General features: G+C 34.9%; 2 protein-coding genes across 2 annotated transcripts; both read right to left on the bottom strand.

Annotated features, from left to right (window-relative positions):
* Nucleotides 1-893: 893 nt before the first annotated feature.
* On the bottom strand, nucleotides 894-8,603 carry LOC146747544 (uncharacterized). The gene is made up of 15 exons (XM_085497346.1): nucleotides 8,432-8,603; nucleotides 8,124-8,246; nucleotides 7,726-7,857; nucleotides 7,334-7,462; nucleotides 6,883-7,002; nucleotides 6,312-6,443; nucleotides 5,997-6,125; nucleotides 5,374-5,736; nucleotides 4,727-4,852; nucleotides 3,911-4,024; nucleotides 3,353-3,472; nucleotides 2,864-2,986; nucleotides 2,236-2,374; nucleotides 1,837-1,953; nucleotides 894-1,367 (listed from the first exon to the last, which is right to left on the bottom strand). The coding sequence occupies exons 1-15, from the start codon at nucleotides 8,601-8,603 to the stop codon at nucleotides 1,274-1,276; spliced, it is 2,133 nt and encodes a 710-aa protein (XP_085353472.1). The 3' UTR covers nucleotides 894-1,273.
* A 544-nt stretch (nucleotides 8,604-9,147) lies between these two features.
* LOC146747545 (uncharacterized) lies at nucleotides 9,148-11,248 on the bottom strand. Its single transcript, XM_085496515.1, has 4 exons — nucleotides 11,190-11,248; nucleotides 10,281-10,403; nucleotides 9,407-9,568; nucleotides 9,148-9,270 (listed from the first exon to the last, which is right to left on the bottom strand). The coding sequence occupies exons 1-4, from the start codon at nucleotides 11,217-11,219 to the stop codon at nucleotides 9,202-9,204; spliced, it is 384 nt and encodes a 127-aa protein (XP_085352641.1). The 5' UTR covers nucleotides 11,220-11,248; the 3' UTR covers nucleotides 9,148-9,201.
* Between the last annotated feature and the right edge of the window lie 852 nt (nucleotides 11,249-12,100).

The raw sequence follows: 12,100 nt of genomic DNA on the forward strand, positions 1-12,100 counted from the left end.
CCCCTGTGGTCAGTATGCTAATTTTGTAGTATAGTGCCCCCTGTGGTCAGAATGGCAATTTTGCATTTGTCTCCTATGGTCTTAAATACAAGGGTTGTAAGATGAAAAACAACAAATGCATTAAATTTCATGATTTCTAACAGTCATTGATTTTAGAAATGTAAATCAGCGTTCAGGTAGAACATTCACTGCCATACATGTTCATACTCGTATGTATGTATGTTTGCAATAGAGCTCTTAAGCATGTTAAAAGTTCTGAACAAAAGGTGAAGGTTATTACAGAATGTGTGTACCATGTATTTAAATTTGCAATAAAACGCAAAAAGAAAAACGGATAGTACCTTCAATCTTTACACAAGTGTTAGCTATGTGACACTGTCGGTCAAAGCAGTATGTGTGAATGTATGTTTTCAATATAATTTAAAGGGAATAAAATACTAATGCCTTCACACACATGTTTCCCTTGCAACCGGCATACAGGATTGTTTTCGCAATATAACTGAAATGAAAAAAATAGCTACCACTTTCAAACTTTATACACGTATTACATGTTAAGATCAAAGATAAAATAGGGCTAATCTGCACTGGCTTGGAAGGTTGTAAATGATTAGCTAGTTTTAATTTGCATAACAATACTGACAATGAACGTGCATTCAACGCCACAAGTTTTTTTGTTTTTTTAGCCAATCAGAATTCATCTTCCGAGCCAGTGCAGATCAGCCGATAAAATACACAGGGTCACAAAACTGCTTTCCGGCCATAGCTATGCATTCATAAGCACTACAATACGGCTCTGAGGATATTTATGGATAATGACATTGAAGAAGTGTGGCAGACATACTGGTATGATAATGAAAAGTGAATTTTGTGGAAGTGAAACACTCACAGTCACATACAAGGAATTAATAATATAATTTATTTACAAAATTCTGAAATCAACAAAATAAAATTATTAAGCTACGCAATAAATGGATGTGAATTACAATATTTCTTGTACATATGAAATATGCCATTTATATTATAATAACACTTATCAATAGTTTTAATTATTAATTCAATGTGCCTGGATAATTCCTAGCATATATCTACTTTATTTCCTTTTTATTTCTCATTATCAATTTCCACAAACAAAATATTTTCTGTTTTTTTTTTCATCAACTCGACGAGACCTTGTCAGATTGGAAATAATAGCAAATTGGCATACAACAGTATTGAGATAAATATATTTGTTGTTGTCTCGATCTAAAAAAGACGCTATTTGTAAATATAAATACTAAATCTCTGTTTTGTGAAGATCACCAAAGTCTTCTGTACTTCGTGGCCATGGGTTTTCGTAACTGTTCACCTCAGGCACCGTGGAATGTGAGCTGTAACAGATATATAATATACTGTATAACATTATGATGACAACAATTCTAAGGGAAGCAAACTTGGCTGTCAGTTGTTTTCAATTCATGTTACTCCTAAATATGTGAACTGGGACATTGTGCCAGTTGATTCTTTCGTTATTTCCTTTTTCATAACACTATTTTAACTACTGGCACAAGTAGACATGTTTTTTTCCTGTTTTAACAGACTAACTCAAAACGCGCATCTTACTTATTTTACGAAAATTATGAGCTTAGTAAAACTAATTATTACAGTTTTAGATTCAATTTTGTGACGATCCAGGTTAGGAAATATATGATTGTCAAAACATTGACATGAACTGTGTACTGACCTGAAGTTAAGCGGGCGAAGCGACCCCCACAGAGTCAGAAAAGCATGAGGCCCTCATGCATGAGCATGTGATATACAGTTTACAAGCTAATCACTGGGGCTATCATTCGTCTTTACCTGAGTTCTCCAGGTGGAGTGAAGCCGTACCTATTTTCTGGTGAAAGTCCGCCATTATTGACCTTCAAGGACTGGAGTAGATCAGTGTTTCTCAAGTTCGATTCCTTTTCCTTTTTCCTGAAAAAAAAAACAATTAGGAAGTACAACACAAATATGAGTCTGTTGATTTCAAGTCAGTAAATTATACCAATTATGAATTGAAATATTAAATATCGACCAAGGGAAAATACCATAAAGTAGAGATATGTTAAAAATGTATACGTTTGAGACTGAAATACAATAGAATATTAATTAATTTGTTCAATACTGTAATCAACGGCGGGTCTGTCTGTCTGTCATTTATTGTCATCTTTAACTAAGCACTATTTCTTGAAGGTGGTGGTTAGATATTTCACTTACTTTTGTAAATATTGTTTATATGCAAGATATCCTCCAACACCAACAGCTAAGCCACCCAAGACAGCAATTATAAAGATCCAATACCACGGTAAAGACGATGATGGATCGTTACCAGTTGAGTTTGGATCCCCGGAGGATGCTACGGATAAAAGTAGACGACATTGTAGGAGTGATTAGAAATAATAAAATGGCCGATTCGTTAATAATATATACGGAATACCAAATGTTAACTTACTTTTTATTCACAGTAAAACATTAGATTAAGACTCTGTAAATGATTTGTTTGAATAATTAACACAATTTGAAAGGTATTACAGTAAAAGGTAATATTTTGTCAGTGAATATTATCGAAATATGGACACTATCTAAAATCAAGATATTCTTTTTTATTTAGGTATGTTTATTGTAAAAAAAGGTAGCTGATTTTTACCATTTGTTTACATTTGACACCTTTATTGTAGTTAATGTTCAATGTTATTTTATGTACTAGGTATTTAGTAGCAGTGAGCCCGGCACATACAATTTTCGAAATATTGAGAAACATTCGTGTTTGTTAATTGTTAAACAGAATATCCTATAACGATTGTCACATTTAATCCGAACAACCAATATGGTTACGAACATTTACCTGCAGACACCTCATCACACACAGACCCTGTCCAGCCATCAGCACATACACAATGAAACTGATCATTGCCGTCGACACACTCTCCACCATTCTGGCAAGGAGCATTGGCACATTCATTAACAGCTGGAATGAAAATCAACAATGTAATTGTGTTGTTATACTACATGCAAGTCGAAAATATATGAGATATTACGTAATGGATTTATTGAAATGTTTCATTTCAACACTGTTTTAAGAAGAAGAAGAAGTATGTTATTATTAGTATATAATAATATAGTATGAACAGAAAATGCATGGGAATTAGTGGGCATTTGTGTTCAGTTTTGTAATGAAAATAAGGCATGCTGTAATAATTACATTTGACAGCAGATATATTATTACGAAAACAAAGTAAATCTTGCAAGTAGGCGCTCTAGAACGCATAATTCGTATGTGACAGGATGTGAAGGCTAATGTAGAACTATAAGTGATCAGACGCTGGCATCTCACCATCTTCACAATATTCTCCAGTCCATCCAGAACCACATGTACACTGTTCCTCTCCACCAATCGTAATACACGCACCGTCATTATAACAAAAATGATTTCCACATGATTCAACGGCTGTTGCTGTTGTGAATAAAAATAAACATTGTCATGATAATCATCTCATGATAATCATGTTGAGCATCCTTGAGCAAGGAGTCAATAAACAAAAGTATTGTCATTACAATCATGTTCAGTGTTCTTGAGCACCGTGGCAATAAACATAAACATCGTCGCTACAATCACGTTGAGTCTGCTTGAACAAAGAGGCAATAAACATTAACTGCACATGGGGCCAACAGTAGATATCATTCCTATCCGATATGACGTCATTCTCCCAGAGCTATTATAATACGCTTTTCATTGTCTACCACAATGACCCACGCCTTATGCACATCTATCACATAAATACACTGAGTACTAGATAGTTGTGTAGATTACTACAATTTTAATAATACAGAATGCATGTGAGCGATCAATAGATCGACATAATTATATATTACACTTTAGTTGAATACTTACTGAGCTCACAGTTATTGCCCTTGAATCCAGTCAAGCATACACAAATATACAGATCGTTGCCATCAACACATGTGGCGCCATTTAAACATGGATTACTTCGACATTCATCAGTATCTATAATGTAAAAAGAACATTATATACAGCTGTTACTATATTACCAGTTTTATTTCAGTTCAGTCCAGTCCAGTTTATTTGACTGTATTTAATCTAGGTAGCTAATCAAGTAGCTACTACCTACTATTAACAAAGACCCTGCACAAAAAAGTAGTACTAGTGAATTTGGAATTACACTAAATATAAAATTGACTAAAATTGGAATTATCTATATACATTGTATCTCACACAGCGATTTATATCACGTGGCGGTGAGAAAACAATAATATTTGCATTGGATGAATTCCATTGGTTGTGTGCCCGGTGAAACTAAAACAAGTGCTTTCTATTTTAACGGGTTGATTTGAGATGACGATCTGATATTTTGTATGTGAATTTGGTCAGTGGTTACGAATTGTTCATAGATGCCCACCAGTCATGAGTGTAGTCTGATAATAGAGACACAATAGTCTTTAATACATTAAAATACAAACACATTGTTTTGACAGCGTAATATTTGGTTTCCTTGACGTAACTGCTGTCTCCACTACTCATTTATATAGTTTCACTGTTTTCAATACAAGGTAGATTATAGTTAGGTCGGTAGTTATTTTCATAGTAAAACGACAACAACATACTAACACGTCGTCCAATAGAGGGCGTTGTTTTGTTTAATGTGATATAAACAAACAGAAATGTAGAAACATTATACACCCGTGTTACCTGTATCACAAGTCTGTCCGCCCCATCCAGGCTGGCATATACATTTATAACTGTTGCTTAGGGTAGGTACCAGAACACACATTCCACCATTCTGACAAGGAGAACTGTCACAAGCCACACCTTCATCTAAAAAATACAGCCGTTGTCTAGGCTACTTAAATTGCATATTGACACTAGACACATGAACATTGTGACATCGTTGAATGATACTAATATTTCTACCATTTAACAGAATGTTGTGATTCCCACTATTCTGAGGTAGAGAGGGGACACAACGATATTGCAATCAATACACGAAACTCATTGGCTCAACATTCCACGTGACAATCTCTGTGAAAATATAACCCTAGTAATATGTAATACACTTTATATACGATATTTGATTACTTCGCACATAGTATCTCTTTGTACTTGGAAACGTTCAACCCAAAACTCTTAAAGCGGGAGGGTCGTCACCTGCGCACGCGCACAAGCAATGATAGCAACACAGGCTAAGAACGCAAAGGCTCACGGGTAGACGCCTGTTTGTAAACAATGACACGTTATGTCCACCTGACGCATGCGCAGGTGACAACTCCCCCGCTTTCAAAAGTACGAATAGATTTTATATGTGAGTCAGTGTACTTTAAATTAAAATATAGTGTTACCTGGAATAATATCTTCAACATTCAATGAGAATCCTCGTTTGTTGTTCGTTGGATCTGAATCGAACTTGATCCATACTTCATTGTCATCGACAATAAACGGATGAATTAAGTCAGACCCTGATTCCTTCATCTCCAGAGAATTTGGATCATTGGGATTACTTCCAGATCCCAAATTAACCATGTCACCCTCGCATTCTGTGTTCATATCATTCACTGTGATCTTTAACTTATGGCCTTCTTCCGTTGTCACTGTCCATGTACAGTGTGCGTTATCAGGGTAGTTATAAGGGTAGTTTGGTGATGTCACAGTGACCACATCACCTGTTTGTAAGTTATACTCCATTTCACAGTCTGGTGCTGGCGCTGAAAACAAAATTAAACTGTTAGTAGGCCGAGTTGGATAATGGTACAAGGTAAAAGACATACACAGTACAGTAGGCCTAGTGAATTGTGTTGTTCGGAAATATATAATCATCGTATTTCAATGAAATATTGTCAGACCTCTAACAATTGTATTAATATCCCGTAAAGACTAGATATATATAGCGAAAATAATAGTTTCAATTCAATACAATATTGCAAGGTAACGTTTTGATTGGTTACATTTTAGCATGGCCACTTACCAATGTCACAGTCTCTGCCTTGCCAGTTACTGCTACACTGGCATATATATGTCTGTTCAGTCTGACGGTGAACACACGATGCTCCGTTCTTACATGGCGAACTGAGACAAGGATTGACCACAATCACAGCTGTATAAATAACAGGTAATTTACATCATTTTTAATTTTTTTTAATTGTAATTATAGGTAAATGGCATACATACATATGGTATTGATTGAGCCATTTCACGATTGTATCCTCGTGTTGCACATGTCATATTCAAATGATTTCTGTTTGAAACATGATGAATAATTACTGGAGTATACAACACTTACTAGTTTCACAAGTTTGTCCGGTCCATCCGCTTTCACAAATACAACTGAATTCCTGTTCCCCGGTACTGTAGCATGTACCACCATTTTTACACAGATTGGTGTTCAAAATACACACATTTTCAACGTTTATGTCTGCAGAGAAACGTCAGGCAAATATAAATAATATAAATAATATAAGTTCTTTGTGATTCATGTTTGTGTTAAGACATGGAGCGTATCATTCTATTTATCATTACCATATGTTTATAATAATTTGCATACATATAAACTTTAACATTGACCACGATGCGATCGCTGTTCAGCACATAAAACAAATCTAATGCAGACACCGTGCGTAGTCGATAAAGATGTGTTTCACCCTAAACGCTTTTGGGTGGCATGCTGTACATGTAATTACCAAATGAAAAATCATTATAAGATTATTATAAGATTATTACTTCAATGCCAAAACAGTTGTACATACGTCTTTTTCTATTCTACTTCATATTTACTTGGGTGTTTATACGAACCCCGACGACTCAATGAATAATTAATTAATTAATCACAATATACAATGCCCTATAACACTCACCAGTATCACATGATGGCCCGGTCCATCCATCCATACATATACAGTCATAGGTAGATTCCATTGTAATGCATGTACCCCCATTGTCACAAGGGAAGGACGAACACGGATCGTTTGGTACAACTAAATACATATTTACAGAGAACAGTGACAACAAGCAATGTACAATATAATAAAAGTGGTATATAAATAAAAGATATAGTACATATTATTTGATAATCTCATCGAATAAAGACCTGTAAATTTACGGACAGGTAATGAACTATAACTATAACATAGCTTATCACTGTAAATTTGTCCATAATTAAACAATACGAGGTTATACACTAGTAATATTTAACAAGGTACATACAATTACATATTTGATAATTAAACACTTCCATATAGCTCAGTGGTAATGTAAATATATCTCACCAGAATACTAATGCTTATAATACAGGTCTAGGTGATTTACCTTGTTCACAGTTCTTTCCCTGATAACCCTGTGGACATATACACGCGTAGATAATACCACTGCTGTCAGAAATACATTTACCCCGGTTTTCACAGGGCGATGACAAACAAGGAGGTGACACCTCGTCAGCTGCAAGCAAAATATACGGGTCGAGATGTTTCAATACTATACGACCAGTTGCATTACACACGAACAAAGTACAAGAAAATATTAATTAATTTGTTAAGGTAGCAGAATTTTGAAACAAAAAACTTGTCCATGAAACACTTTATGAGCAGTATCGTATAAACTAGTAAAATTGCAACTTTGACTGGACGATTTTGTTGTTGATGCAAATAAAGAATAGTACGGTATTTCTATGAAATGCAATTTTCAATGCTAGTAGTACTTACGTATTTGACACTGCTGTCCAGTCCAGTCGTCGGTACATATACATTCGTAGGACGATCCCGATTCAATACATGAGCCACCATTTTGACAAGGATAATTATCAGGAGAGCAAGGATCTTCAGTTGGAGGTATAACTGTTTGAATAATATTTATACATACACATTACGACATGAAACACAATAATTCAAACTCACGATTACGGAAATCACCTTGCCACTACAGGAAAACAGGCTACCTACCACTCCATGCCCACCGAGAAAATGACAGTAATAGGTAGAACAGTGACAGTGTTTATTTAATTAATGTTTTTCATAAAATAATTTAAAAACATTTTGCTCTAATACATTAATAATGCATTAACTAGTGTTACAGTGAATCTTAAAATCGTAGTAGTTTTTACCTGTCTGACATCTGTCTCCAGTTATTCCTTGTGGACAAATGCAGTCATATTGATTGTTGCCTAATGTTATACACGTACCACCGTTCTCGCATGGAGAATTGCTCGGTGAACATGGATCATCGGCTGTGAGATAAAAATATGAAGCATTGTAATGACATGTTACAACCAGTTGCTTCGTAACTTATTTAATCACATGTGCAATGGCCCTCACTTCACATAGACAATGGCAAAACCACATAGTGCATTGAATTGAAAATCGCGGGGAAACGAAACGAAATATTTCTTAAAAGAACAGGATTGATACATACCATTCTCGCAACGAATCCCAGAAAATCCAGAAAGACACATGCAAAAGAAATCGCTGCCACTGGTACTGCTAACACATGTGCCACCATTCGTACAAGGGTAGGACTGACAAGGGCTTGGCCCTACAGGAATAGCTAGTAGAATATACGGTGGAATATTAATTAAAAATAACATGTCAAACTATAACGATATTATAAAATACAGTCCTATTTCCAGAATTTCATTCAGAGATTTGTTTACAAATCTATATTCAGGCTCAAGCAAGTCTAAAAATACTGAATCAGAAGAATAAAATCATTTATAGTCATATATCCATTTACATATAGATTGTTAGGGTCAACAAGACAAATGTTTCTGAGACGCAACTGATGTTTTACACCACTATCGTGTTCTATCTATCATTTATAGTCATATATCCATTTACATATATACTGTAAGGGTCAACAAGACAAATGTTTCTGAGACGCAACTGATGTTTTACACCACTATCGTGTTGTACGCAGGGTTGATAACCAATAATACATTACAATTCCGGAGAAATGTGTTTTTGGCCGATTCATTGCTAACAACGAGGTACATTTCATATCTCTATGACGCCAGTAAATATTGCTCGATACAATTTATATCTCAGTCAGGAATTGATTTCAAGACAGTAATGCTGTAATCGCTGTCAATCTTGAACATAAATTTAATATTCGTAAAACAATTTCTATCTTACGAGATTGGCAGTTTAGTCCTTCCCAACCATTATCACAAACACAAAAATATGATATCATTTCTGGAGACGAACATGAACCATGTTGACAAGGACCACTAGAACACGGGTTGTCAGGAGCCATATCTGAAATGTAAAATATGTAAAAGCATATGATAATGATTGAGTAATTCAGGAATACATATAATTTGACACTACATACGTAGCACGTATAATTATAATTAACGTCATAATCATTACAGTAATTACCGAAATTCTTTACCTTCTTGACAGTGTACCCCTTGTTTACCAACTGAACATATACAGAAATAAGCAGAATAGTCTGAACTGGCAACACATGTGGAATCACCAACACACGGCGTGGATCTACAAGGATCTGGTCCAACAGGTGGATGCGGTGATGTAGGAGGACCAACAGGTGAAACTGAAAACAATACAATTTTTATAGCGTTTAGTGTAAAACATATGACTAAAGTCATGTACAAAACTGTTCATTCCATCGTCATTTGCGTTACATCTGGATAATCATTGCATGGATACTATTCCAATAACGAGTAAAATCATATTGATGCTTACATGGAATTAACCCGAATGGCCTTCGTCTTGGAATTCAAAGATATGGCGTTTCGTACACGCACGCATACCATATATGGGGTGTACGTAAACTTGTACGCCAGATATTGTGCTTGTTGATGTACCAAATGATGTACCAAAAAATAAATTTCCCTTTTACTGAATATTACTAGACCCGTGTCTCGCTACTTCCGGGAAATTGCTCTATATCATGCCTATAATCTATTTCCAAAACAATTACACTGTAAAACGACGTACATTGCATACAAGGTTCAATAAGGCAATGCTGTATTTCCGAAATCACATTTTTGGCAGGGCAATGCACAAACATTGCAATCACTATGAGTGAGATAATGCGTTATTCTGTCAGTTGGAGATGTTTCCGTTTTTCAATATAAACTTCTAAAATGCAGCAGTTCTTTGGATCTGAAGATTTGCATGTATGTAGATCGGCCAAAAAATCTGACTATTACTCAGAATAATAGATTTTATTTTATGAATGATTTAAATTGTAATGTAATTTTTGTAACTATACAAATATAGGCAAAATATGCCTAACTTACGTATTTCGCAGTTTGTGCCTTCCCATCCGTTCTGGCACTGGCAGAAATAAGCACCTCCTCGTGGATCATTGATACATGTCCCTCTCGACTGACATGGATTAGAGGAACAAGGGGTGGAAATCGCTGAAAACAAAATAAATCATTAATTATAACATCGTGTGCTGGCCATTATTAAAACATCGTATTCTCATTGGTCGATCGGTACCACGTGCAGCCCTGTTTTTTGAAGATAACTGTATAGTGCTTGCGATCAGTGTACAAATGGACGAACATCTGTGTGCGACTTGTCAATATTCATTGTTTTTTATTTTTTTGTGGAGATCGTTTGTACAATAACTCTATCACTTAAGAAATCCTGGCCAATTTCATCTGGGCATTTTCGAATCTTTGCATGTTGTTTAATCGTAAAGGCTTATGCTTAAAATGCAAGAGTAAACGACGCGCTCACCACCAGCACAATAATTTGTTGAAATGAATTTACTTGCAAATAAAGTTTCACAACATTGTATGACAATGTAAAGCTATGACGTCATAGTGGTGATTTATAACTATACTATAATGAGCACTGTGTCGTCTTCTATTTCATAATTCATCAGTGTATATTGGTCTTTGTGATATATAAATAACAGACTGCTACAACAACATATCAATTCAACGTTTTGCATAATATTTAACGCTTCTTTAAAACAGATAAAACGTACGCATCATATGTCGTTTTTATATTTGCGTTTGATGAGTATAATGGAATTAACCCCCTAGTCCCCAGAATATAATGTATCTCGTTTTAATCTTTGGTTAGCTTCAACACTGTCATCGCCTAAGACATAATTATTTAATTTAAAAAAACAAAATAAAATACGACATGCTACTATATTCATAATGTATATAAATGAATGAATGAACGAATACCTTCTTCACATATTTGTCCAGTCCACCCATCACTACAAATACATTGGATACCAGATAAACTTGCAATACATATACCACCATGAGTACAGGGCGAAGGCGTACATGATTCGATGATGACTAGACCAATACAAATAATACAGTTATTATGTCATTAACCTGGAGGCAGTGAGCTTTATAGTTGCCCTATTATATATTTCTATTTATGCATTACAATTATACTCAATACCTACCATGGGTAATGGTATACAATGATTACGGAATAACACTTCCGTACACTGTTTTGCTTATTACAACAATATTAGTATTTAATGTAAACATGACACGATTAGTATAAGATTAATTTGGTGATAAAATTTGTAAGAAATTTCTCGTTAATTTATAAAATTGTGGGGTCTATTTGTACAACGAACTTTTGTTCATTCTGCAATGGACCTGAGTGCTGATATGCTCATCTGCAGCATTTGATTTGACCCATATGGCAACCAACGGTGAAATACTTGTATATCATAAACAATGTATTATACAATCTCGTAATAAAATTGCAATACCACGATACGTGAAATTAATGAGCGCGTCATTTATAACATGACACTCCCGATATAGTTTTTGCGTCGGACGTCAACATCCTACAGTACACTGAAACACAAATTCAGTTTTACAATGCATATGATTGATTACATAAATTATAAACATTCAACTTTTTAGCCAAACTAAACTAAACTAGACCGAAATTCTGCATATATATATCTATGTTTACCTGTTTCACAGTTCATTCCTGTATATCCGTCTCTGCACATACATCTATGGGAGTTTACGTCATCAATACAAGTACCACCGTGTTGACATGGGTTATGTTGATAGCATTCGTTGATATCTGAAATATCAAGACAAAAGATAAATTAATATACTCC

Source organism: Saccoglossus kowalevskii, chromosome 3 (assembly GCF_978046115.1).
Source record: "Saccoglossus kowalevskii chromosome 3, keSacKowa6.1, whole genome shotgun sequence".
NCBI lineage: Eukaryota > Metazoa > Hemichordata > Enteropneusta > Harrimaniidae > Saccoglossus > Saccoglossus kowalevskii.